The sequence below is a fragment of the Linderina pennispora genome, assembly GCF_002104995.1.
Source record: "Linderina pennispora strain ATCC 12442 chromosome Unknown DL89scaffold_5, whole genome shotgun sequence".
NCBI classification, from domain to species: domain Eukaryota; kingdom Fungi; phylum Kickxellomycota; class Kickxellomycetes; order Kickxellales; family Kickxellaceae; genus Linderina; species Linderina pennispora.
The window spans coordinates 1302005-1326760 of NW_024468253.1; the positions used below are offsets into that span (position 1 = coordinate 1302005).

The 24756-nt window shown below is 57.0% G+C and overlaps 11 protein-coding genes across 11 annotated transcripts; 9 read left to right on the forward strand and 2 right to left on the reverse strand.

The window, feature by feature from the left end:
* Nucleotides 1–210: 210 nt before the first annotated feature.
* DL89DRAFT_267076 (uncharacterized protein) lies at nucleotides 211–6352 on the forward strand. The gene is made up of 2 exons (XM_040887349.1): nucleotides 211–361; nucleotides 453–6352. The coding sequence occupies exons 1-2, from the start codon at nucleotides 269–271 to the stop codon at nucleotides 6231–6233; spliced, it is 5874 nt and encodes a 1957-aa protein (XP_040744556.1). The 5' UTR covers nucleotides 211–268; the 3' UTR covers nucleotides 6234–6352.
* A 401-nt stretch (nucleotides 6353–6753) lies between these two features.
* DL89DRAFT_267077 (uncharacterized protein) lies at nucleotides 6754–9837 on the forward strand (the record flags this gene model as incomplete). Its single annotated transcript, XM_040887350.1, has 13 exons — nucleotides 6754–8331; nucleotides 8362–8469; nucleotides 8494–8574; nucleotides 8599–8646; nucleotides 8674–9075; nucleotides 9103–9138; nucleotides 9166–9311; nucleotides 9342–9368; nucleotides 9399–9486; nucleotides 9529–9597; nucleotides 9622–9669; nucleotides 9709–9750; nucleotides 9778–9837. 13 exons carry the CDS (start codon nucleotides 6754–6756, stop codon nucleotides 9835–9837), a joined length of 2733 nt encoding a protein of 910 aa, XP_040744557.1.
* A 647-nt stretch (nucleotides 9838–10484) lies between these two features.
* Nucleotides 10485–11332, forward strand: DL89DRAFT_144352 (uncharacterized protein). The gene has a single exon (XM_040883481.1). The coding sequence runs from the start codon at nucleotides 10560–10562 to the stop codon at nucleotides 11106–11108; it is 549 nt and encodes a 182-aa protein (XP_040744558.1). The 5' UTR covers nucleotides 10485–10559; the 3' UTR covers nucleotides 11109–11332.
* Nucleotides 11333–12008: 676 nt separating this feature from the next.
* On the forward strand, nucleotides 12009–13481 carry DL89DRAFT_257140 (uncharacterized protein; the record flags this gene model as incomplete). Its single annotated transcript, XM_040885501.1, has 1 exon — nucleotides 12009–13481. The coding sequence occupies one exon, from the start codon at nucleotides 12009–12011 to the stop codon at nucleotides 13479–13481; it is 1473 nt and encodes a 490-aa protein (XP_040744559.1).
* A 46-nt stretch (nucleotides 13482–13527) lies between these two features.
* Nucleotides 13528–15151, reverse strand: DL89DRAFT_144359 (t-SNARE). The gene is made up of 2 exons (XM_040883482.1): nucleotides 14695–15151; nucleotides 13528–14383 (listed from the first exon to the last, which is right to left on the reverse strand). The coding sequence occupies exons 1-2, from the start codon at nucleotides 14735–14737 to the stop codon at nucleotides 13575–13577; spliced, it is 852 nt and encodes a 283-aa protein (XP_040744560.1). The 5' UTR covers nucleotides 14738–15151; the 3' UTR covers nucleotides 13528–13574.
* Nucleotides 15051–15829, forward strand: DL89DRAFT_144367 (uncharacterized protein). The gene is made up of 2 exons (XM_040883483.1): nucleotides 15051–15086; nucleotides 15167–15829. The coding sequence occupies exon 2, from the start codon at nucleotides 15228–15230 to the stop codon at nucleotides 15747–15749; it is 522 nt and encodes a 173-aa protein (XP_040744561.1). The 5' UTR covers nucleotides 15051–15086; nucleotides 15167–15227; the 3' UTR covers nucleotides 15750–15829.
* A 1219-nt stretch (nucleotides 15830–17048) lies between these two features.
* On the forward strand, nucleotides 17049–17573 carry DL89DRAFT_257143 (uncharacterized protein; the record flags this gene model as incomplete). The annotated part of the gene is made up of 1 exon (XM_040885502.1): nucleotides 17049–17573. The coding sequence occupies one exon, from the start codon at nucleotides 17049–17051 to the stop codon at nucleotides 17571–17573; it is 525 nt and encodes a 174-aa protein (XP_040744562.1).
* Nucleotides 17574–18832: 1259 nt separating this feature from the next.
* DL89DRAFT_267081 (Tub-domain-containing protein) lies at nucleotides 18833–19999 on the forward strand. Its single transcript, XM_040887351.1, has 2 exons — nucleotides 18833–19187; nucleotides 19234–19999. The coding sequence occupies exons 1-2, from the start codon at nucleotides 19129–19131 to the stop codon at nucleotides 19931–19933; spliced, it is 759 nt and encodes a 252-aa protein (XP_040744563.1). The 5' UTR covers nucleotides 18833–19128; the 3' UTR covers nucleotides 19934–19999.
* On the forward strand, nucleotides 19900–20798 carry DL89DRAFT_144391 (ribonuclease P protein subunit p29-like protein). Its single transcript, XM_040883484.1, has one exon. The coding sequence runs from the start codon at nucleotides 20068–20070 to the stop codon at nucleotides 20782–20784; it is 717 nt and encodes a 238-aa protein (XP_040744564.1). The 5' UTR covers nucleotides 19900–20067; the 3' UTR covers nucleotides 20785–20798.
* A 13-nt stretch (nucleotides 20799–20811) lies between these two features.
* On the reverse strand, nucleotides 20812–22743 carry DL89DRAFT_257145 (uncharacterized protein; the record flags this gene model as incomplete). Its single annotated transcript, XM_040885503.1, has 1 exon — nucleotides 20812–22743. The coding sequence occupies one exon, from the start codon at nucleotides 22741–22743 to the stop codon at nucleotides 20812–20814; it is 1932 nt and encodes a 643-aa protein (XP_040744565.1).
* Nucleotides 22744–23008: 265 nt separating this feature from the next.
* DL89DRAFT_267083 (NAD(P)-binding protein) lies at nucleotides 23009–23561 on the forward strand. The gene has a single exon (XM_040887352.1). It carries the CDS (start codon nucleotides 23044–23046, stop codon nucleotides 23458–23460), a length of 417 nt encoding a protein of 138 aa, XP_040744566.1. The 5' UTR covers nucleotides 23009–23043; the 3' UTR covers nucleotides 23461–23561.
* Nucleotides 23562–24756: the final 1195 nt, after the last annotated feature.

The following is a 24756-nucleotide window of genomic DNA, read 5'->3' on the forward strand; positions in this document are numbered from 1 at the left end:
ACCGTAGTCACATTCTAGTTGGCCACGGTGGGCTTATTTCACACCAGTTCTCTGCCATGCCGCTCAATAACGCTAGCACTGCCAGTTCTGCTCAGTGATTTGATCGACTAATCAGGACTGTCCAGTGTCAGTTGCTGCCCGTCTGAAGCGCGTCTGGTGTCGACGTGGTCTACTTGCCATCCTCTTCAGTTTACAGCCAGCGCCTTATTCTAGCAGTCCTAATTTCTATACTTCACATCTATCTCTGCATTTACTCTAATCCTTACCAATGTCAGCTACTGCAGGCATAAGCAATCTGCTGCTCTCGGAGTTGCAGAGTCTGTCCACTGAAGCACGACGGAAGCACCCGGAAATAAAGGAGGCAAGTACACTGTGCAGGCTTTAGCATGCACGCCTGTAGACCGTATTTCAGCACCTTGCTGAGCTAAAGCTACTATACTCTACCATTCTAGGCAGCAGAGCGTGTTATTGTCATCCTTCGCAGCATCAAGGCGACATCATCTGCACAGGTTGCCACGGAGCTGGCAAAGTCCGACGAGGTGGTAAAGCCATTTGCACTTGCATGCAAAACAGGCAACCACAAGCTGACAACAATATCGGTGCAGTGTCTACAGCAGCTCATTTCGCACCAGGCGCTGTCGCCAGACTCGATCCGTGTGACGCTGGGAATGCTCACGTCGGTGCTGAGCCAGGGAATGGACATCCAGGTCAAGATCCTGCAGATGATCTTGCCGCTGGTCAGTGCATACGATGCAGTCTCGGGGGAGACCCTGGTGGAGGCTATTCACATTTGCTTTGTGCTACAGCAGTCGCGCGATCCGATTGTGAACAACACTGCGGCGGCTATCCTGCGCCAGCTTGTCGTGGCCGTCTTTGATCGGGTTGTCAGCGAGGACAAGCTGATGAACAGCACACAGGTTGATGCCGAGGCCGACCTAACACGAAAGTGCGCGAAAGATGCGTACTACGTACTGCAGGATCTGTGCCTGCTGCTGACCGACAGCGAGACCGTGTTTATTCGTGCAGATACGATTGATAAGGGGCTAGTTCTGGAGCTCGTAGAGTCCATTCTGACAAACCATGCCAAAGTTGTTGCGCGGCATGCGGCTATGGCGCAGCTGCTGCGTGAGCGACTATCCCCGTATATCGTCCATTTCTTTGCTGAAAAGTCGACGTTCCCGCTCGCTGTGCGCTGCATTCGGGTCGTCTGGCTCTTTATCCGCGACCTGCACGCAGAGTTCAACACCGAATGTGAGATATTTTTGTCGATATTGACCCGCCTAATGGATCCGAGCACGAGTAGCAGCTCTCACAGCCAGGCAGCGCCCGGGCGGCGGCGGCCTAGCTTTGTATTGCCCGGAGGTGTGGGAGTTGGAAATCCAAGCACCTTGTTCCCGCCGTTCTATCGCGTATTGGCCCTTGAGCTCGTCAAGAAGACAGTCGAAGACCCGGGCCTGCTGCAGGAGCTGTACGCACAGTTTGATGGGCAAATGGGCAGCGGCGAGGACTGCCATGTCATCCTGGACATTATCACCGCCGTTGGCAAAGTTGTATCCGAGCGTCCGACGATCCGGTCCAGCAACTCCGACGGTATCCCCAGTGCGCAACCTGAAAATAGCGCTACTGGCGCTGATACCCAGCTGCGCCGCCACGCAATTGATGCCGATGCAGGCGGTGATAGGGACCAGATCAGTGCACGATCATGCCGTATGCGATCTGAGATGCACAAGCTGCTTGACAAGCAGGAGCCGCCTGCGATCCCTGATACGTACCTGTTCTTTTTGGCACTATCATCGACATTATCGCTGGTCGACGGAATGGCAAGCGTCGTACTGCCTGCCCATACAGCGCCTCTGACAGCATTGATAAAGGGCAAGGAGGTAACGAAGAGCGTGCTTTCAGTGCCTGATGCTAGCGACCAGCAGGTACAGGTTGTCAGCAGCTTTGCCACCAAGATATGGCCAATCCTGCTGACAGCATACTCGTTCTTCCTCAACGTGCGCTTCGATAACTCGCTGTTTAACCAGGTCATGGAAAGCTCGCAAAAGATGGTCCTGGTGTTCGGCGCACTAGGTGTTCGCGATGCGCGCGATGCAGTGCTATCGCTGCTCTGCCGACATTGCCTGCCGCACGCAGCGATCTCAGAGCATGAGAGACTGCTGCAGCAGAGCCAGGTTGCCAAAACACAGAGCCTGGCAACTGTGCGCGAAGACGAAGCCAATGGCACTGATGGTCGGCCACCTGCCACTGCTCCGCTGGTTACATCTTCCCTTATCGGTGCCCAGTTCTCGATGCATTCACGCCAGATCCAGTGCCTACGCGCAGTTATCTCCTGTGCGCAGTTCCTGGCCAATACGCTTGGCCCAGCCTGGTATCCGATCATGGTCACGCTGCAGCAGGCTGACGAGCTACTTTACCAGAGTCGTGGTTCATTACCAACACCAGCAGCTCTGGGGGCTAACAGCAATGCCTCTCACGGACAGATGCCGGGTCGCAGCGCAGGAGGGCGCCAGCGGAGCATGTCGACGGCGTCATCGCAGGTGCCTAGTAGCGATGACGATCTCAGCCGGGCAACCGAGTTCCAGGCAGTTCGCGAAGAGTACGCCCAGCTGTTCTCCCTTGTGCGTGCGCACGGCAGCGATGCCTTTATCTGGGTTATCCGCTCATTATGCGCGCTTGGGTCTGACCTGACCAGTGTGCCAGCACGACACGAATTTAGCGACATTTCGAGCCAGATGCGGTCGGCTCTCGGTATCGTCAATCGTCGCATGAGCGCACTAATGGACCGCCCAACATTTGCAGTCGAGGAATTGCGGCTGTTGGCCGTGGAAAATGTCGATCTGTTGATGGGGTCGCGTGCCTTGGCCGACACTGCCGCTGACACCGACAGTGTCGGATCCGAGGCGTGGTCGCTGATCATGCACCACCTTCTTGATACGACGACATACGCGCATACTCCGTCACCTATCCGAACTCAGGCTTGCGAGGCTGTTTCGGATGTTGTGCTGGCAGCTATGGAGCTGGTGACTCGCGCAGATGGACTGACGGAAGACGACGATCTGGCCAGTGAAGGAATCAACTCACACTTTGTCGCCATGGTTGCCAACGGTGACGCCCAGCTGCGCATTCTGACACCACTCTCGCAAATGATGGCTGGGATTCGCTCATCTACTGGTGCCGAAGACAGCAAGGGCTTTGGCCAGTTTGTCGAGGTACGCAAACTGACGCTTGATACGCTCAGCAAGCTACTTCAGGCCTCGGGACACTCGATCATGCGTGCTTGGGACGTTGTCTTTGACATTATCCAGAGCGTTGTTGCCGCCGAGTCTGCGGGGTCCACCCATGGTGTAGGCGGGACGAATGCCGAGTCACGGCAGCCTGGATATTTGGTCAGGTTTGCATTCCCATGCCTGCAGCTCATATGCACTGACTACCTGGCCGATCTTCCGGCAAACTGCATGCGGCGCTGCATCCAGTCACTTGTCGAATACGGGCAGCAGACTGAGGACTTGAACATCTCGCTGACCGCCATTGGGCAGGCATGGAGCCTGAGCGACTTTTTCCAGCGCGCAAGCCCAAAGTCGGATGAAGTGAATCTGGCGGAGCTAAGCGAGCTGATCAGCAGCAGCCTGGTCGCCCATAGCGACGATAGCAAACCGGCAATTGCACACATCGTCGATGGCTGGTGGCGGGAGGAGCTAGTGTCGCTGGAAGATACGCATACTCGCCAACTGCTGTGGCTCCTGCTCCTGCACTCACTTTCTGATCTCGGCCGCGATGTCCGCCACGAAGTCCGACACGGCGCACTGCAGACGCTGTTCCGCACGCTGGATATGCATGGTGGGATCTTTGACATCTGGACATGGGATAGTATCATCTGGACTGTTTTGGCACCAGTGCTCGATCGCGTGCTGGCTGAACGTGCTCGCGTGTTCGATCTGATCCGACAAGGACGCGTGGAGATGCTGTTGTCCGAGCTTGAGGCTGAGCAGATGGCATCCAAAAGTGGAGTAGTTATCGAAGACCCGAGCCGCCTGCACAAGAAGCAGTGGGATGAAACGGCAGCCACAGCGGTGCTCGGTGCTGCTAAAGTGTGGCGAGACAACCTGCAGCGGTCGATCCGGCACGTCGGCTATGTGGGACAGGCTTGGCAGGTTATGTGGAAGCTGGCCATTGATTTTTTGGCTGGTAGACAGTCCAGCGAGGGCGTGCAGTTGCTACCAGTTGCTGACAAAACGATCGAGGTAGATGTGCCCGACAACTTCATCGACTCAGCCGCAGTCGAGGTGAGTGATAGCCAGCTGTACCAGCGCACTCGTGAGAGTGTTGCCGCTGCGATCGAATGCGTGGCGGCGCTGGTGGGCATTGCCGACCTGGAAGGAGGGCCAGAGGACCAGATGATCACGCAGCACTGGCGCACGGTGTGGAGGGCATGGCTGACGATTGGCAGCCAGATGACGAACCTGCCGATAGACCGGGGGTCGCTGCTTGACATCAACCAGACAGTAGACGGAAATGTAGTCTACACTCAGGAGGTGCTGCTCTCATATCTGCAAATGTTCTCGCAGATCTTTGACCAGCTGCGATCATGCAGGTGGTTCAGCGAAGGCGATTGTACCACGCTGCTGCGAATTGCTCGCCGGATCTTGCTGTTCGTTGATGCACCGCTTTACTCGCCAGATGTCTTGGAGATCTCAACGTTGCAGGCGCAGATCATGGATACGATCTGCTCGCTGCAGATGCTTGCTCAGTGCAAGACCGATCATGGGGATAACCTGGTATCGCCTGACACTGTGCTGTCACTTTCTCTTGGCGAGCTGGCGGTGTATGCTGTCATGCCGTATATCATTCATCCTGAGCAGGGCGGCGCCGGCACGCTCTACCGCGACAGCCAGGTCATTGGTCGGGGTCGGGGCCTGTTTTCAGTGCAGCTGCAAAGACTTGCCGCACACTCTTCTGCGGCTAATGAGGTCAAGAAGCCGCGCAGTGGCAAGGCTAAGTACACACGGCGTGCGATTATGCCGACGCTGGTGTCTCTGGCGGTTGCGGCTCTGATAAAGCTTGGCGAGGCGCTTTGCTCTGATCAGATCCTGGGCGAGAGCCAGACCAGCAACCAGGCTCTTGCCAACTCCAAACGAATCCTTGCCGATGGAGTGCTGGCAGATTCACTGGTTGCCATTGGGCTGCACCTGGTGCTGCCACTTGGGGCTGAGCGCCCACCGGGCGATTTGAGCGACACAGCAGCAATGCCTGCTTTTGAGTGGGCCAAGCAACACCAGGCAGAGGCTGTAGACTGGCTGATTCGTGTTGTGACGCTGGGAATGTCGCGGCTGCGCGGCTGCACCGATGGAGATGCGCGGTCGGCGCTGGCAGATACATGGGTGACTATTGGCATCGTTCTGGGGTCGGCAGTTGGGGTGCCGGATCATATACTCACGCGGGATCAGTCAGTATCGCTGGATGAAACCGCCACCGAGCGGTCTGCGGTGGGGTTGGATACTGCCGGCAATGGTCTTGCACTTTCCGCGGAGTGTCAAAACCAGGTGCTCGATGCTATTATGCACGCCAGCACTGGATACATTTCTCAATATGGTGGCGGCAGCGGTGGTGGCGACGACAGCACAATAGCTCAGGTGCAGCCAGCCGAGGTTGGAGAGTACTGGGGGCTGCTTGTGAGGATTCTCGAGTGGGGGGCTCTAATGGCTGCCGAGCCCGTTGTGCTGCTTTGTGTGGAGCAAGACGACAACATCGGCATGTTGTTCTCGGCAGCCACCGCCCCGCCTTCCTCCAGTGTTAGTAGTATGGCGCAAATGCAGCAGGCAAACCGGCAGGCACTGACAATGGAGTGCTTCCAATGGCTGTTCAGAATGTCGTCGAATGCCGCCGCCGACACATCCTTGCCGTTGTGGGCCAGCCAGCGTGCCGCCCCGACGCTTGTGCGTCGATGCCAGACGGTGCTCGAGGCATTTGTCCGAGATAAAGCACTGCTGGGGAAAAGCCCGATGCCATTTGCCCGCGTTGTGCTGCTCAACATGGTGCTGGACAACATGGCTCGCTTGCAGTGCCGAGCCAGCGCGCTGGCGACAGGATCAAGCAAGACTGCGACCAGCCCGGCAGCCCACCTCCTCCTGCTATGCGACAATCTCATCGATCTGCTGTCGGCTCCAGATCCTGCGGTCCTGGGCTCGATCCAGCGTTGTCTGCGGCGGATTGCTGGCGAGATAAAGCAGTAGAAAACACCGTCGTTTGTGTGTATGTATGTGTGTGGACGGGCCAGAGGTGGGAACAACCGGCTGGCGCGCCATAGCCTTTGTAACTGTCAGGAAAACAAACGAATAAATCAGTTGTTGAGCCGAATGAATCCTCCAAGACGTGGCCCCGCTGACATTGTTGCACTTGTTGTTGCATGTCGTCGCAGGCATCCCAGAAATAGGTCTGTGGTCCGAGAAAATACGCCCAGTGCTGTTTATGCCATGTCAGGTGTGATGTACTGTGTCCAATTTTCCACTCCCCTTGCATAAAGTTCGTCAGGCGGCGTTGTCAGACTTTCCTGTTTCAAAGACATTGCAGATTCTAGCGAAGCCATCCTCGCATATTTCCCCTTCTTTCCTCTGCAGCCTATTTTTTTTCCTCTCTCCTTTCTTGCACTTTTTAACCGCATTCTGTCTAATTTGCCTGGACAGGCGCTTTCCCCCCTCTTTTTATTTACCGCGGTGTATCCGTTTATTTATTCATAACAGCCAGTATCCGGCGATGTCTGCGGGCGGCCACTACCATCGACATTACCAGCAGGCATCCCCGCTTCCCCCCAAGCGACAGCGCGAGGATTCGGAGGAAAAGGTATCGAACATTCGGTCGCTGCTTAACGACACTGACAGCGATGCCATGCTGCCTGCCACAAACAGCAGCATGTCCATCAACGTGTTGACGGCACAGCATCCACAGCAGCACAAGCGCAGCGAGGCGAGAATGGCCCAGTACGTTAAGCCCGTGTATCGGCCAAGCCACTATAACGAGAGCCGTCAACAGATTGCTATGCGTTCCGGGTGCCTTCATCAGCAGCAGCCACTTGTGGTCCAGCCCATCGCCTCGGGTAGCTTCAGGGTCCAATCAGGATCTGATGCATCGGTCCAGCAGCAGCAGCGGCAACAGCGCCTGTCCCAAGGCATTATGCCTGCGACTGCCAATGGCACCGGGCAATCAGCAGCACCTGTCGGTTTTGTCGGTCACCCACGAGCCGAACCCGACCCATCGTCGGATAAACTGGCGACTGGAGATTTGCCGCCAGCGATTCGTGAACCAACAGACCCAATAGATCGCCCGCGTCACCCAATTCCGACGCTGGTCACAAAAGTGGACTCCGCAAACCAGCAGCCCCAATTACACGAACCCGGTTCCGCGGTTGATCACTTTACAACTCATGGCGGAGTTGGTGGGGAGACCCAGTCACCGGAGCCAATTGCAGCTAATGGAAAGGGGGCTACGAGGGGCGACCCTGGCGTCACTGCTTTCACGCAGGGTGTTGCGCGAACTGATGTCGGCCAGTCGTCGAGTGATGCACGGTTCAGGCCATACCCGGAAATCGGTAGCAGCTCGCTGCCGGACTCGGCCTCGCATGTTGATGACGAGCAATCAGCGGACAGACTGCCCCAGGCTGCAGCCGAGCCCGGCCGCCAGGACGACTCCCAGGCACAGCGGCGGCGGCGGCGAACACAGGCGTGCGAGTACTGCCACCAGAAGAAGATTAAGTGTGAGGGTGAGGGTACCCGCTGCATCAACTGCATCAAAAACGACATCCAGTGCATTTGGGGCCAGAAGCGCAAGCGTGGGCCCAAGCCGAAGCCGCTGTCGGCGGTGCTCAGCAAGACTCGCTCCCGAGGGTCGCGTGCGCAGAGGGCAGCCAAGGGGGGCAAGGGCAAGCCGTCAATTACCGTGGTTACTGGCGCTCCTGCGCAGGCGCTCGCACCATCAGCAGAGTCTGATGCTCGGTCACTAACGCCGGCGACGCCTATACGCGATGACCAAGTGTCTGAGTCGCCCGAGTACGCGGATATGGATGCTGTGCCGGAGGGGCTGAAGGCGCCGTCGATGCATCGTGAGCTGCAGGAGTTCTTCTCGGGCAAGGTCGACCTTGAGACACGCGAGGCAGTGACCATGTACTTTGACTACTTCTACCCGCTGTGTCCGATATTCCACCCGTCAATGTTTATCCGAAGGGTAGTGGAGAACGACGTCGACCCAATTCTGATTGACGCGATGAAGGCGACGACGGCCCGGATGCTCTCGGCGAAGACAGGGAGGTTTATTGATGGCGATGCGCTGGCAGAGAGCGTAAAAGCGAGAATGATTTCACATTTGGAGACGCCGTCGATCGACTACGTGCGTACAGTTGTCATCATGACACTGCTTGCCGGCTGTCGGGGCGAGCACTGGTCCTACAACTCGCTTATCGTGCTGGCCGCCAGCCTGGTTACTCGCTGCGGGTGGCACCAGATCGACCTGTATCGCCGCCCGCCCCCGGCGACGTGGGAGGAATGGGTCAACCTGCAGATAAAGCGCCGTATCTTTTGGATAGTCTATCAGACGGACAGCTACCAGTCGATGCTGACTGGCCGGGGAACAACTATGAACGAGTCCAGCGTCTATGTGAGAACCCCGTGCTCGGACTATGAGTGGGACGTTGTTCTCAAGCAGGGCACTGACGGGCCGTCGCTGGCCACCCATGTCAACACATCTGATGCCCTGACTCGCGTCAAACACCGGCCGTCGCTGTCCTCGTCCGGCTCGTCGTCGTCTCTGATGCAGTCGATGCGCGTCGACCAGGACATAATTGTAGCAACTGGTGCCTTTTCATACTCGTTCATGGCGCTGAGCGAGCTGACATCCATCATCTCCAACACCAACATGTTCCTGTGCGATGCCAAGGCCAGCCGCGACTCCCTGGGCGTGTTGTCCGGCTCGTCCTGGCCGAGCCTATCGCCGTTCCGTGACAGCCCATTTCCTGCGCTGAATTTCCTCAACCAGACGCCAGGCACTGGTCGGCTCGCATACCGGCCCAAGCGCACTGTCAGACTTGTGTCCGACTACCCGCGGTTTGGCGAGCTCGACTACAAGCTGCAGGACTGGAAGCGCAACCTGGTGCTTCCAGAGGAGCTGCGCGACGAGTCAATGCCAGCAGGGGATATCTCATACTTTGGGCAGGCCGACCACCGCCGGTTCATGATGCGGGTGAGGTACTTTTGCCTGCACTGCTACTATGTGCCCATTGCAATATTCTTGCACCAATCCAACCGTCCCTCGTTCTTCACCGAGTACGAGGAGCCGCCAGAGCTCCGGGGCAGCGATCTGGACGCCGATGGCAGTGCAGAGTCCGGCTATGATGCGGCAGCGGGCGACAGGGCTCTGCGCGAAATGCTCAACATGGCCTTTGCCAATACGTGGAATGCGGGTTTAGTAGCGAATGATATCGAGCCGAAATCCTGGCAAGTGTGCCTTGATGCTGCGCACGGGCTGTCTGAACACTTGGAGCGCAACCAGGACATGCCGCTAGAGCGCTTCGACCAGGTCATTCCCTTTTGCATTTTCATGTCGTCATCTGTGCTCCTGCGACAAACAAAAAAGTGCCGGAGGATCTTGGCCGAGCGCCCACCAGGCCAGAACCTGGACAAGGTCAGAGCAGAAATTGCCCTGTGCACACGCCATCTTCAGCACCAGTGGACGACACTGAAGGGGCTGGGCGAGCTGTGGAACGTTGCGGGCATGGAGATGCTGCTGAAGTCGATGCAGATTGATGAGGTGACCAATGCTGCTGACCTTTTCTCGTCCCTGTCGCTGTGAGCTTTACCACATATTGAAAGGTGATTGTCTTACGCTATTTTATTGATCACTGTAATGTATATTGGACATATATTTCATCCCCCCCCACGAATGGTGTGCGATGGATACATTACTGTCCCATGTTGCGCCGTGATTTTTTTTTTTGCAGACGGCTGAATCTGTGAGATGCCGAGCTACTGACTTGCTTCTGCTTTTGGCCGACATCGCAAGCTGCATGGTTATTCACGGCAAGGATTGCTCCAGGGAATCCATGCCGGCAACAGAAATCCCGGCGTCTGAAATTTTTCTTCCCCAAAACCACACGGACCGGCATGTGGTTGCCTGAGAAATCATAGAAAGCGGATGTTTGTGTCTTTGGTGGAATCGCAGAGTCCCTCCCAGTAGTCCTGCGAGCTGCAGCCGTCTCAGCCGCATATTGGACATGCAAACACCTTTGCTGCTCGCAGCCTAGCTGCGTGTTGACAAACATCGAAGGCAGCGCCCAGCAGATGTGCACTATGAAGCCGACTGGGGCTGGACTAGTCCTGGGCTAGGATGCGATAGCCTGGGTTGCACACATGCGATCTCGGTGATTTCCCCTGCCAGCACTAGGCCTACACAATACCTGGCCAGCATCCCTACTTTGGACCCTTGTGCTTTTTCCTTTCCCTTGCCAGTTTCACAATCCTTTCCCTTTTTCGTCTTTTTTTCTTCATATCTTTTAAGGATATTTCATAGCAGCAATGGCACAGCAGCAACCGGGCCGTAGCCACTCGCAGGCAGGTGGTGGACAGGTGCGTGGCCCAACGCTACCGCCTATAAGAAACTTGGTTTCAAACATCCCGCCCACCTACAGGGCTCAGCGCGGGCTACCGCCCATGATTCCCAGGGAGCCAGGCAACAGTCGACCTCACAATGAGCCAGAAACTCAGCCAGCGTACAACTTCGTCCTACAGCCACCACCACCACCCCCACCACCACAGCCAGGCATACCTGGGGCTGTGCACCCGCACCACCCGCACCACCTTCCGCCATTTAATGGCCACTCGCCACTCGGGGCAATTCGCCATCACCAGGAGGCACCCTTGGTGCACCATCGACATCACCCTTACAGCCCAGCGATGATGGTGGGTTTCGATTTTGCACATGGCCAGCCCCCACGCACTCCCGGACCCTGGCCAGCACCGGCCTACATATCTGGCCCTCCGGTGATGGGGCCGCCAATACCTGGGTATCCCGCATGGCCTGCCGCCGCCGCCGCCGGTAGATTATGCGGCTTATCATCAGCATGATTTTGTCTTCGGACGGCGGAATCGGCGCACGCAGGCGTGCAAGTACTGCAACAAGAAAAAGGTGCGGTGCGAGGGCGGCAATGGCGACAAGGGAGCGCCCTGTGATATGTGCGTGCGGCTGGACATTCGGTGTGAGTGGGGAGAGAGGAGGAAGCGCGGGCCCAAGCCGAGGAACAGACGACAAGCCAGCACACCGTCCCCGTGCCGTTTATCCATCCAGCCAATATACCGCAGGGCGATGCACGGGGTGGCCACAGTGTCGCGGCGCTATCTGCATCTGCATATGCAGACAGGCGTGCGGTGGAAGCGTCAGGGTCACGGGATGCTGACACCGCAGGCTCGCCATCGGCAGCGACTGGGAAGAGCACTGGTGCTGCGGGTGGATCCAGCAGCCAGACAGCCGGACAGCAGAGCGCGAAGGGGATCATGGAGTCACCTGGCCGACTCGCTAGTCCAGGGGCTGGGGGCAGAAGGACCACAGCAGGCACAATGGCGAGGCTGATGGGTCAAAGCTCGAGCATGACCCCGTGTACCTGAACTCGGAGCCCCGGCAGATTGCCAAGACCGACTCGATGAACAGCCGCACCGAGCACACGCCCTCCTCGGTCGGCGGAATCAGCACCAGCGACTTCATCGCGCCATCAGTTGAGAATTTGATGCAGCAAGTAAACTCGAGCAAGGTCGATGCAGATACACGCGAGGCCGTGATGGCATACTTTGACTATTTCTACGCGTTCTCGCCGACGCTTCACCCGTCGACATTCCTACGACAGCTCGTGGACGGGAACGTCGACCAGCTGCTGATTGATGCGATAAAGGCGATGACGGCGCGGTTTATCACGGCCAAGACGGGTCGCAAAATCGACCCCACGCCGTACATCGGACAATGTCAAGCGCAACATGATTATGCACATCGAGGAGCCGTCGCTGGATATCATACGCGCTATCCAGATCATTGCCATGAATGAGGCGTGTGTGGGGCACTTCATGTCGTACAATACGCTGATGTGCACTGTCGCCAGCATGATAGTGCGGCTCGGCTGGCATGAGATGGACTTGTACCGGACGCTGAAGCCAAAGACGTGGGAGGGGTGGGTGGAGGCAGAGACCAAGCGCCGTGTGTTCTGGCTTGTATACCAATCGGACTACTATCTGGCGCTCATGTCGGGCAGGCCGGCCATGATCCCTGAGAACATGGTGTACGTGCGTGCTCCATGCGCTGACTCCGAGTGGGATGAGTTCAACTTTTCGCTGGTTACCAAGACGCCGGAGTCGAGAGACCCGCCGATGGCCAGCACCGAGCCACGAGCAGCGTCAGCACCCACAGCCGGCGCCACGGCTCGTGATCGCGATAGCGACAACGATGATAGTGGCAGCGACATCGGCGAATTCACATTTGAGCAGCAGTGGATCTGGAGCAACTCCGACGACAGCTCATCGCCGCAAACAGTCCGCCGCATAGTGGTGTCTGGGGCTGTCTCGCAGTCATTCACGCTCCTGAACGGCCTGGCAACAATCAACGGGCGCGTTGGCAGGTTCCTCTGCGATGCCAAAGCTGCGCGCTACGACCAGCAGGAACTCGGCGCCCTGAACCGGCCGTTCCCCGCAGTCGACTTTTTCGAGACCACAGACACGGGGCATCTCGTGTACTCGGTCCAGCGCCGCGTCAAGGTTATCTCCGAGTACGCTGAGTTCCACAAGTATGCGGCAGAGCTGCAAAAGTGGCTCGATAGCTTGCAGCCAGCGGAGAAGTTCCGCGACGGCTCGCTCAAGGCCGACGACGTGCAGTACTTTGGCAACGCAAACCACCGGGCATTTGTCCTCCGGGTGCGCTACTTTTGCCTGCGCTGCTACGCATACTCGTCGATGATCATCCTGCACTCGTCGAACCGTCGGTCATTCTTTGCAGAGTTTGAGGTGCCGCTGGAGGTCTGCCAAGAAGCAGTCGAGGCTGGCGAGCTGGAGATGGATGCAACGGAGCTGCTGCTGAGGCAGATCATGTCGTCCGCATTCGGCAGGGTCTGGAGCCAGGGGCTGCTGGCATACGACATCGAGCCAGAGTCGTGGAAAGTATGCGTTGAGTGCGCCCATGGGCTCTCGGACCATCTGAGACGCAACGACGACATGCCATTTACTCGCTTCGACCTCGTTTTGCCGTTTGCTGTGTTTACGCTGACCACCGTGCTGCTGCGCCAGATCCGTCTGTGTAAGATTGCCATTGGGAAGCGCGACGAGAGCCAAATGTCGCTGAGCGAGTGGCAGGCGGAGCTGGAATCGCTCGACCCTGGATGTCGAGCACCAATGGAAGGTCATGCAGGGGCTGGGCACCGTGTGGAATGTCGAGGGCATGGTCGACTCTGCTCAAGTTTATGAACGTCGACGAGGTAGCCAAGGCGGCTGAGCAGCTCTCGTCAATGGCACTTTGAAAAATAATTGCTTTTAGAAAAACAACAAAACGACAATTACTTAGGAGAGGGCGATAAGCAGGATAACAATGAGGAAAATGACAGCAAACATCAGGATGCAGCACTTGGTCCTGTTGGACCGCCGCTGGTACTCGCTAGCCGTGGTGAGCTCCTCGGACGCCGCATGCACATTGACAGCGACGCTCTGCACGTTCGTCTCGATGTTGTCCAGCAGCGACTGCTGCTCGGTGACAATAGTCCCCAGGTCGCGGAAGATCTCGTTCAGCTCCACGATGCCCTGCTCAATCTCGTTGATTTCCGATTCGCGCTCGTTGATAAGCGCTTCGTTGTACTCTACCTCGTTGTCCAGAACACGCAGCTGCACATGCCGCTGCTCGCCCAGCAGAGGGTTGGACTCGTCCACCTCGTCGTCCTGCGCGGCTGTGTCGTGCTGCACCTCGATGGCGTGCCTGGCCCGGTCTACGTACTCGCGCGACGCTTCGGCAGACACTCGCTGGATGGCCTGGTACTGCTCTACTGTTTTTTGGAAGTCTGATGTCAGCTTCTGCTGCTCCAGCCGGCGCTGCTTGCGCTTGGACGGCTCCTTCTGGAACTCGGACAGAGACTTGAGCTCGCTGGCCGTGCTCTTTACCAGCTCGCGCGTGTTCTCCATCTTGTTGTGGATGTCCTGCCGCAGACGGGCCGTGTCGCGCGACGTGCCCAGCTGCCCGACAAGCTGGCGTATGTTGGCTACGCTGGCGTTTATTCTGAATATCTTCTGCGACAGGCCCTGCACCGTCTTCTTGTACAGCTGCTCCTCGTCCGACAGGCCCGACCCCTGCTGCTGCTGCTGGCCGTAATTGCCCCGCTCTAAATCGTTGAAGGACATTATTAGAATATGGAAATGGCGGTAGGCTGTTTATATACAGAGACAAAGAAGGGCTGCCAGGACCATCGTCCGCTGACGTGCGAGACCAGAGGAGCCTTGGCAAAGTGTCATGTGGGGATTGTCGCAGCGAATCAAACCACGGAAAGTCCGCTTCACCAGCTCACGTGTGCACCTCCGGATGAGAATGCACCAAGCCTGCATGTTCCTGTGCCCTCCGCTCGTCGCACCTCCTTGTAACTTAATCTGCGCTCATCAGCTTTACTTCATTTCCCTTTCCTTGCATTCTACCTACTTGCAGAACATGGGCGATTCAACACCACCGCCGCCAGACGCATCGGCAGCCGACACCCAGAAACCGCCAGGCACTGGCTCCACCAACGGCGATGCCTCCGCGCCAGCAGCGAAGCTGACGTCTGACACACTGAAGCCCGGCGACGTGGTTACTGAGCAGTTTCTTATGCGCCTAGCCAAGCTGGAGAAGTACGAGCACAAGCTGGCCGAAGGTTGCACGCGTTTATCGCAACCTGAACACTGCGCGCAAGGCCATTGAGGTGGTGCTGAAGAAGCTGACGCCTGTCCAGAGCATCGCTGACGTCGACGAGCTCGAGGCGCATCTATCTAACCTGAACATGAAATCCCAGTACGCTGGGGAGCAGATTGGTGCCCTGACAGAACTCGACAAAGGTAAGCGAACTGGTGGTCGATGGGTCTGGCGAGGGTCAGAGTACCAGCACACGACTAACACACGGCCCCTGCGACTGTAGTCAACCGGACAAAGATCAGCGACCTCGAGTCCAAGTTGGCCAGCCTGCAGAGTGCTGACGAATGAGCGACAGAGGCTGGCTAAGGAGCTCGACCAGATCACAAAGGAGCGCAAGGTTGTCGAAGGTCAGCTCGAGCGTAGCAACCAGAAGCTCAAGATCGACATTCGAGGCTCTTAAATCCAAGCAGGCTGAGCTAGAGACCCAAGGGCAGACCGCTGATGCCTTGGCAGAGAAGCTGTGTGGCCTGATTGGTAATGAAGCTGAAGACCTGACCGCAAACGAGAATCTGGCAACGCTGCGGGCACTGCTTGTTGAAAAGTGCGGCCTACCTGAGGGATTTGCCAGTGCTAGCGAGCTTGAAGCGGCCAAGAAGGATGCTGAAGAAATCGGTGCCCGACTGGAAGAGGCCAAGAAAACGCAGGATTCGCTCGAGCTGGATCTGGCCAAGGCCAAAGAGCAGTACCACCAGCTTGGCGAGGAGAAGGACAAGGCAGTCAGCGACCTGAATGCTACCCTCCAGGCCAAGGATGATGCGGTCCAGGCAGGCCGAATCCAAAGCAAACGAATTGTCAGGCCAGATTGAGTCTCTGAAGAGCGATCACGACACAAAGGCGAAGGCTGTGGAGGAGCTGAGCCAAAAGCTTGAAGCCGAAGCTCGGGCGAAGCATGAGGCTGAGGAGCAGGCCGCAAAGCTGTCTGGCGAGATTGCGGCACTTGAGGCAAAGGCCGATGCGCCGCCGCCATCACCTCCGGTGGCTGACGCATCTGCTACCACCGATCCCCTGACAATAGAACGCGTGGAGAGCATCATTAATGCGGCATTGGCGCATAACCTTGCGGCCAAGGCGTCTCATGGCGCTGATCCGAACCATTCTCCTCATCACCAGCCGCAACAGCAGCAAGGTGGGGGTGGCAGCAAGAAGAAGGGCAAGGGCAAGAGAAAGGCCAGCAAGAGCGTGTCGGTGGTCCCTTCGGCGGCTACAGCCGAGCCCAGTGGGAGCACCGGACCCTGTCCTGGTCACCAAGGAGGAGATCGACCGGCTGATAGGGCTTGTTGAATCTGCTGGCATCAAGGCGCAGCCCAGAGAGGCTTCAGCTGCAGAACCAGCGGTGGTCCATGACGATACCAAGCTGGTGGAGCTGCAGAAGACAATCGACGACCTCTCATTGCAACTCGACGAGGCTCGCAAGGCGGAAAAGGCTGCCAACGACGCAAGCATTGCACAGGCGGAAAAGCTCCAGACGGAAATAAACCACCTCGAAGAGTCGCTCAAGGCAGCTGAGATCGAGCGCAATGGTCTGCAGGAGCAGCTGAGTGCGAAAGGAGACCGAGATGCGCCAGTTGGTGGGCAAGCTGGAGAAGCAGCTGACCTGATGTCGAAGGGCAGGCACAGGCAGCCAAGGAAAAGCAGGCGGCAAGGATCGATGAAGCTAAACACGGCGCTGAATGATGCGCAGGCGAATATGGATGCTCTGTCAAAGAAGCATACAGACGAGGCCGAGCTGCAGACCAAGGGAGGCCTGAGGCCATGACAAGCAAGCTGGAAGCTGGCAGGAGAAGCTGGCCAGCGAGGTTCCTACGCTGAAAACCAAATGCGATGAGGTTCGTGCCGCAGCGACAAAGCTTGAAGGCGAGCTACGCGAACACAAGGCGAAGGCTGGAGGAGGCTGAGTCGGCGCTGAAGAAGGCGAACAGCAACTTCAAGGACGAGCGGTCTCGTTTAGCATCGAGCTTGGCTAAGGCGCAGGGCAACAACGCTCGGCTTGAGGGCCAGCAGCAGGATCTGCAGTCCAAACTGGCCAAGGCAGTCTGGTGAACGCGCCCAGGAGAAGCAGCGTGCGGATTCTGCCTGAGTCATCGCTAGAGCAGGCGCGCACCAGCATGGCCAAGGCCCGCCAGGACGCCAGTACTGCCGCCCGCCAGATCGCCGACAAGGACAAGCAGATTGCTGAGATCCAAGGCAAGCTGGCCGAGCTCGAAGAGCATGTGCGTACTGTTGACGATGATCTGGCCAACAGCCGCGAGCTGTTCAGCGAGAAGAGCCGTGTGTTGGCGCAGACCACCTCGCAGCTGCAGGAAGCACAGTATGCGCTGGAGAAGGCGAAGGCGTGCGAACAAGGCAGCTGCTGGAGAATGCAGCAAAGGAGCTTGAGTCTGCTGCGCGAAGCATTGGCTGAGGCGCGCCAGCAGGCCAAGGAACAGGCGTCGAGAGACCAGGCGGAGATCGGCAAGCTGCGCGCTCAGCTGGGCACATTCGACCAGCAGGCCAAGCAGGCCAGCCAGGTAGAGCGCCTGGAGGCAGAACAGGCTGAGCGCATGGCCGAGTTGGAGACGCTGCGCAGCAACCTCCAGCGTTCTGATGAGCAGCAGGCTGCGACTCCAGGTCGAAGTGGACCGGCTACGTGACATTGAAAAGGATCTCAAATCGTCCAAGGAGCAGCTCGAGCGGGTCACCGACGAGCGCAAGCTGTCGGAGCAGCGCTGGAAGCGGGTCCATCCGTGATCTGAAGGAGGAGGTGCGCCGGCTGCACCGGGAGCGCCAACTGCTTGTTGCTCAGTCGTCGCCGGGTGCGTCCACTGCCACTTCGCCGATGCCCCCGAACTTCGCCGCAGAAGCAGGGTGTCAATGCGAGCTCGTCGTCACCGGGTAGCCGGTCCAACTCACTGACCATGGCTTCGGTGTCGTCGCTGCTGCGGGCGGCCACGGGCAATGCTGCTGCCTCCGGAAACAGCCCCTTGCCCGGCATTCCTCGGCGTGCCTCAGCCCAGACTGCGACACCAGCAGCGACTCAGCAAGACCCACGCAAGGCAATTAGCCCCCATTTGGATGTCGAGGCGGCGCCGGTGGATTCACATCCGCCAGGAGCAGCCGCTGCATGTATCCGAGTCAGCCCCGCCGCCAAACATGGCTAACCACAGGACTCGAGCCAAACATCAGGCGAGAAGCCCACATCCGCTCAGCCAGCACGGCTGGCAGCTCGTCAGGCTATAGCGATGATAGCCAGATGGAGTCGACTGTCAACACTGAGTATTTGCGCAATGTGCTGTTCCGGTTCTTCAACGACAAGGACCGGCGGTCGCAGCTGGTGCCTGTTCTGTCGATGCTTCTCAACTGTAGCACTGAGGACATCAGGCACATACAGTCACTATTGCTCAAGTAATCTGCGATATTCCCAATCACCCTAGACGTAATTTTGCCCAAATTGACCTTCCTTTTAACTACATGCTACGCTGTTCCTGCTTCTATTCGCTGGAGTGCGATGTATTCAAACGGCAGATAGGCATAATGCTGTAAGATTGTATTTGCCGAATGGAACCCTCTAATCGGCCTTTCACATACATTTGGCACTGCTTCCAACATTAACGCACGTCTCCCCTTCGTAGCAGTCCACCACATTGGTATCAACTATGCTTTCCGGCACAGGAAGCGGCACACCACGACATGTTAGTTTCCAGACCATGGCTGCCACCTCCGAGGGTATAGCTGTGTATAGCAGTGCACATGGCACGTTGGTGGAATGGTCGACAGCTTGTTTGCTGGAACCAATGCCGTACATGTTACTGAAGCCGAGGTTGCAGGGCGTACAAGCATGGATCTCAGCCCTGTTAGCATGCAAATCGATTTGCTCAGCATGCATCGGTGAACCAGGGCACAGGCTGGCCTTCGAGGGGAATTGCTGGCCAGGTGCGTTCTTCATGCCGCAGCCTCTGCTGTGCACAAGGCAGACGAGCTAGTAGGTGCTAACCTGAGACACTGCTAACGAGCCCAAGCAGAAGTAAACTGCAATGCCTGTCATATTAGCGACGCTCAGAAAACCAAACGCGTTCGCAGATGACCAGCGGATTTGCGAATGACGTGACAACCTAACCTGCTTCCCCAGTAAATTGTTCTCTCTGCCAGGCATCATCTTCTCCTTCGCTATCCACGTAATTTTCCAGCCTCTTATTTTCGCAAACTACCATGGCAGAACTGGCTACGCGGCAGGCGGCGTTTCTTCGCAAAGCAGTACCTATCGGGTCGTTCACACAATGCCGGACTCCTCCGCACGCAAGCCCGGCTGGGCAGCACATACTTTGAGCTGTTTGATGAGGGCCCCGAGGGGCTGGTAAACGGGCCCGGCGATACACTGGGTGGCCAGGTAATGTGCGCTTACAAGTACAAGTCACTCTCAAAAGCCTACTACAACATGCATCTGCCGGCAGCCCCCGGCGGCGAGGCCAGCCACGGCCATCGCGGCAAGCTGATCGGCCGCGTAGCGTCGAACCTAAAGGGAACAGCGTTTTCGATCATGGAGCGCGTCAACATCGACAACTGGGATATCCCCGAGGAGCAGATAGAATGGCGCGAGGTGTGCTGCGTCCTGTACGAGACTAACATCTTGGGCCAGCGTGGGCCGCGCAAAATGACTATACTGCTACGCGCTGTCGACGAGCACGGCACAGCCATCGAGCCGTTGAAGGAGAGTGTGCCGCTAGTTGATCGGCATAAGGCTGGGCTAGATGAGAACCTGGCAGTGCTGTGCAACAGAGCGCCCAAGTGGAACCCAGAGACCAGCAGTTTCATTTTGGAATTCGGTGGACGTGTGCGCGAGTCCAGCGTCAAGAACTTCCAGCTGGTGCATCCGGAGGATGAGGACTATGTGGTTATGCAGTTCGGCAGGGTCGGTCCAGACTCGTTCACGCTCGATATGCGGTTCCCAACGACACCGGTCATGGCACTGGGCATTGCGATAACGTCGCTGGACCGAAAGCTCGCTTGCTCATGACATCACTTTCAGCGACCCATTACGTTTCAGGATTTGGATCGGATGGGTAGGCTGTGTTAAGCCGGTTTTTTGGTCGTGTATTCCTCGTGTATCTTTTTAAACTCTGGCCCTCTTCTCACAATCAGCCCTGCAGCATGTCGGTCCAGGATAGCGGGATATACGCAAAGCTGTCAGAGACCATCAAAGGTCGCAGCGGCGCGCCCACAGATGTGCCTGTGGATCCAGTGACAAAGCAGTTCACGCCCGGCTTCGTCGAGCGGTCAATGGGCCCCAGCGTGCGCGAAACACCGACGCACGTGTACAACGACCGCGTAAACGGCCGCGCCCTTCTTCTCACCAACCCATTCAAAGAGAGCCCGAGCGACAAGGGCCGCGTAGGCGATGCAAAGCTCAAGCGGCGGGCTAACCGCAAGACCATCACAGCGAAGGAGAAGCGGGCGCTAAGGATATACGACATCCCGGAAGCGGCACGGAAGTACGAGCTGTTTCTGCCATTGCATGAGATGTGGAACCAGTACATGAGCGGGCTTCTCGGCAATGCGCAGGGGAAGCCAGCGACCATGCTGAACAAGATTGTCAAGGCGGATATGCATGGAGCAGAGATGACGGTTGTCAAAGCACGGTGCCCAAACTTTGTCGGGGTGTCGGGAATCGTTGCGCAGGAGACCAAGAACACATTCAAGTTCATCACCAAGAGCGACCGCCAGGCGGTGGTTCCCAAGGCGCACTGCGTGTTCATGCTGAAGCTGCCAACAGGCCAGACATGCAAGCTGTTTGGCGACCAGTTTGTATTCAGGGCCAGCGAGCGCGCGACACGAAAGTTCAAGCCCAAGCCGTCTGTAGACCTGTAAAGGAATATTATTGCAATGTGGATTTTTTTATTCGAGAAGCGGCACCAGCTCTGTCTCCAGCACCGCCAGACCATCAGCATCTACATTGCTGGCAGCGCGGTGCCTGGCATTGCTGTGCAGCTGCTTGACCAGGCTCTTTGCCTGCAGGGTTGTCTGTGCCCAGGTGTTGCCCTCCTGCTTCATCAGCCTCTGCAGCGTGCTGGTGAAGCTGGGTGGCGGTGTGCTGACGCTGTCGTCCTCGGGCGTGGGCAGCAACGACGACAGCTGAGCATCGGTGAGCAGCTTGATAATGTCGTACAGGTGGCGCGAGCTGTTGGCATCGGTGGCAGCCAGCACAGTCAGCGCAACCAGGCTCTCTTGCTGGAGCAGCGGATGGCGCTGGCCGTCCAGCATAATCAGCCTGACCAGCGGCGTAGCTAGATCGAGCCTCTCCGTGTCCAGCACATCCTTGGCCTCCTGCAGCTCATCCTGCAGATATGCGCGCTTGGCAACCAGCGCCAGCAGCCGGGTTCCCTCGCACCGAATTCCGTCAATGTCTGTCTGCTTGACCACCTGCAGCAGCTCTTTCAGCGCACTCTCCTTTCCACCGCGTACAAGTTCCAGGATCGTGCTGAAAGCCGGCTCGCCTGTCGACAGATGGCGGAGAATGCCAATGGCGTTGGCTTGAACGGGAATCACTGCCGTGCCAATGCTCTTTGCAGCCACCTTGGCCAGCCCAAGGTCCGCCATCGTCTGCTTGTTGGCAGCAGGGAGGCAGAGGTTCTTCAGTAGCCCGCTGGCTGCATGGCGGGTACGCACATTCACCTCAGCCGAGAACCACTGGTGCACCAGCTTCTCGATTAGCACCGGGTGCTTAGAGACCAGCTTGATGCAGTGAGCGTCGGTACGGGCCAGATTGCCCAGGCAGAGGGCTGCGGTGGCGGCCATTGCGTCGAGCTGCTTCGTGGATTCGTCGTCGGCTGTGCCGCGCTCGGTTGCCAGGATGGTGAATAGGCGGGTGATCAAGGAACTGCTGCCAAACAGAGCCTCCAGCACATCGTCCTCGCCTGAAATGCCGACAATAGCCTGTGTGACAGCGTCCGCATAGCGGTTTGCCTGTGGAATCGGCTTGCTTGGGGGCTGCGGCTGATCTTCCTTCTCACCATTGCCGTCGCCTTCATCCTCATCTTCATCCTCATCTTCCTCGGGAGTCTCGGCCTGGGCAAGGTAGTACTCCAGAACACCAAACAGCGGCAAAACAGACTCGGGGGTGCCCAGCTGCACCCGCACCTTTGCACTCTTTTCCAGCGTCTCACACAGGATCCACAGCAACGTCCTCTGCACCCGCTTTGCCTCACTGCTATCCAGTTCATTCTGCGTCAGCATCGATAGGATGTACAGAATTGTCAGCGCCAGATCCGGATTGTCCTCAAACTGCCCCTTGGCCTTTTCATCCCCGCACATGTTGTCGATGCTCATACACACGATCAGCCACAACGCATGAACGTCATGAGAAGCATCGGGCTGTAGCGCCTTTAGGTGATCTGCCAACGTCCCAGTCGCGACTAGCGCCTTGGTGCAATCGCTGTTGCCTAGAGAAACATTCAGGATTGCACCGAAAGCCGCCTGTCCGACAGGTAATGGCTGGGTCCACACCTCACCTACATTCCGGACCACCTCGGCCAGCTGCTTGATGCCTCCCAGCGCCAATATCTGCGCACGACACTCGTCGTTATCGGCAGAGATATTGCAGATGCACCGCAGGAGCTGCACCAACAGAAGCACCCGCTCAGCGCGGTCGCTCTCGCCACTCTCGCCCAGTTTCACAATGGCCCGTTCCAACAACATGCATGAAGCCTTGGCCGCATCTGTCTGGGTAAACGCCTGGCGCACTTCGGGGTCGCGCGCCATATCAGCGATCGCCTTGAACACCTTGGCCACCGTCAGCAGGTCGCCGTCATTTGTCGCGCTGTCGTCCATGGCTTCGTTCAGAACCGGCGCCAGACCCGCTACCGCAGTGGCTGTGGGTACCGCTGGCTGCTGTGCAAGCCAATTGCTGGCCAGCTTGTTTTGCGATGTAAGCGTCATTTAGCACGAAATTTGAAGTATTAGCAGAAGGAAAGTGGGGGCCAAACAACACGCTTGCGGATCGGCCCTTTCAGAACATCCTGGCCCGATTTGCGGGCTAGGGTTAATCAGCTCCACTAGCAAGCGCGTGAATTTGTCATGCTCTAGCGCCTTTTGCCTCTGCTTTATCTCTAAAATCGCATTGTTGTAAGAATGGCTTCTGGTTTCTTTGGCTCCAAGGTCTACGCCGTCGTTGGTGCATCCGCTGACCCCTCAAAGTTTGGCAACCGCGTCCTGCGCTGGTACATTGACCACAATCTGCCGGTCATCCCAATCAACCCAAAGGCGACCGAAATCGAGGGCATCAAGTGCGCCAAGTCGCTCAGCGACATGGACATCGACCACTCGTCGGTTAGTGTCTCTGTCATCACGCCGCCCAGGATCACCGAGAGCATCTTGAAGGAGGCTTCTGAGCTTGGCATCAAGAACCTGTGGCTGCAGCCGGGCAGTGAGCCTGCAGGCTACGACCAGCTGGCCAAGGAGCTTAACGTCGATGCCATCGGCGGTGGCGCTTGCATTTTGGTCGAGGGTCCTGACATGGTGGCTGCGGCACGCAGTAGCAAGCTCTAGACGGGCTGCTTAATGATCTCTTCTTTCCAGAGTTTGTTGATACTCTGAAATACAACTTCAGGTTTATACAGGTACAACTCTTTGCTGAGATAGGACCGAGGGAGGCTCCCTGTTCACTGCAATTCGCAGGCATGAACAACCAAACACATGCCAAAACAACCAACTAAATGTTCAGCGGTTAACTAATCGACATCCAGTGAATAGGACAAAAGCAGTGTACTGAGTGGCGGCGAAACACGAAGTTGAAGATACATCTAGCACTCTAATTGCTATGGTGATATAGACAACACCATATGCATATGGTGGCTAGTATCATGACAGCACATTTGAACTTGACAACCGAATTATATCATTTATAGGCTGTAGTTCAAATTGAACATATGCTGCAGAGCTGTCAAATAATTGCGATTGTTGTCACGCAGGATGTGCCACTACCATTAACGCTTGGCCACTGTCTCGGGTCCATGTACTAAGCAGTGTATCTCGGATGTCTTTGTTGCGTTTGTGGCCGAGCAATCCCCGCTGTTGCTAGACCCTGCTGAAGCCGAATTGGCTGGCAGCTGAGCATTAGCTCCGGCACTTCTCCGGTGCACAATGGCGCATCACATGAAGTGTATCTTGATTCTGCCATTAGTGGGTGGCTACCTCAAGAGCTGGGAGGCCATTCAACTGTCTTTTCTGGCCTATACGCCTCATTTGCATAATGTACGGTGTAGTGCGTAGCATTGTATCCAGCACCCAGCGTGTGATTCCTGCGCATGCCTGAAGTGCATTGGCTATTTAAACACCCTTCCACGGTAGACACAACCACACCCTTGCCTTCCAACATTACTGATTTTTTACACATTATTGGTATACCATTTCATACTCTACTATGCTCTCATCGTGCCCTGTTAGCCATGAGCTGTCGTCTTTATGCAACGGCAAGGATGGCAATTCCAAAGTCGGGTGCCACTTTGTCATCGTTGTTGAGAAAGGACAACAGCCAGACAAGGACGGGTTTATCGTCTCAGTCTCTCCAGGTGATACGAATTTAGCGATGCTCCGCGCCAATATTGCCCAACGCTCAACCGGAATTACCATGCTTCCCGAGGCGGTTGCATTTGAGGACGAGGAAGGCAACGAAGTCGTGTCAATCGGCCAGGTTCAACGAGCGAGAGTTTTGTATCTCACCACACCTATTGCGGGATACGAGGCTCCAATGGCTAGAGGTTACCCTGTTTTGGGTATTACACCCATGGTTATGAGTGACCCGCGCCAGCAGTTCGCTGCTCTTTTCGACAAGTATGGCGATAC

What these genes read in the sequence shown, in the direction of transcription:
- DL89DRAFT_267076 (XM_040887349.1), top strand. Translation starts at nt 269, where the DNA reads ATGTCAGCTACTGCAGGCATAAGCAATCTGCTGCTCTCGGAGTTGCAG. An exon ending in AGCACCCGGAAATAAAGGAG is followed by an intron (nt 362 to 452) that starts GCAAGTACACTG and finishes CTACCATTCTAG; the next exon opens with GCAGCAGAGCGTGTTATTGT.
- DL89DRAFT_144352 (XM_040883481.1), top strand. Translation starts at nt 10,560, where the DNA reads ATGGCACAGCAGCAACCGGGCCGTAGCCACTCGCAGGCAGGTGGTGGA.
- DL89DRAFT_144359 (XM_040883482.1), bottom strand. Translation starts at nt 14,737, where the DNA reads ATGCGTCTGGCGGCGGTGGTGTTGAATCGCCCATGTTCTGCAA. An exon ending in GAATCGCCCATGTTCTGCAA is followed by an intron (nt 14,384 to 14,694) that starts GTAGGTAGAATG and finishes TCAACGATTTAG; the next exon opens with AGCGGGGCAATTACGGCCAG.
- DL89DRAFT_144367 (XM_040883483.1), top strand. Translation starts at nt 15,228, where the DNA reads ATGAGCGACAGAGGCTGGCTAAGGAGCTCGACCAGATCACAAAGGAGC.
- DL89DRAFT_267081 (XM_040887351.1), top strand. Translation starts at nt 19,129, where the DNA reads ATGGCAGAACTGGCTACGCGGCAGGCGGCGTTTCTTCGCAAAGCAGTA. An exon ending in AAAGCAGTACCTATCGGGTC is followed by an intron (nt 19,188 to 19,233) that starts GTTCACACAATG and finishes CCGGCTGGGCAG; the next exon opens with CACATACTTTGAGCTGTTTG.
- DL89DRAFT_144391 (XM_040883484.1), top strand. Translation starts at nt 20,068, where the DNA reads ATGTCGGTCCAGGATAGCGGGATATACGCAAAGCTGTCAGAGACCATC.
- DL89DRAFT_267083 (XM_040887352.1), top strand. Translation starts at nt 23,044, where the DNA reads ATGGCTTCTGGTTTCTTTGGCTCCAAGGTCTACGCCGTCGTTGGTGCA.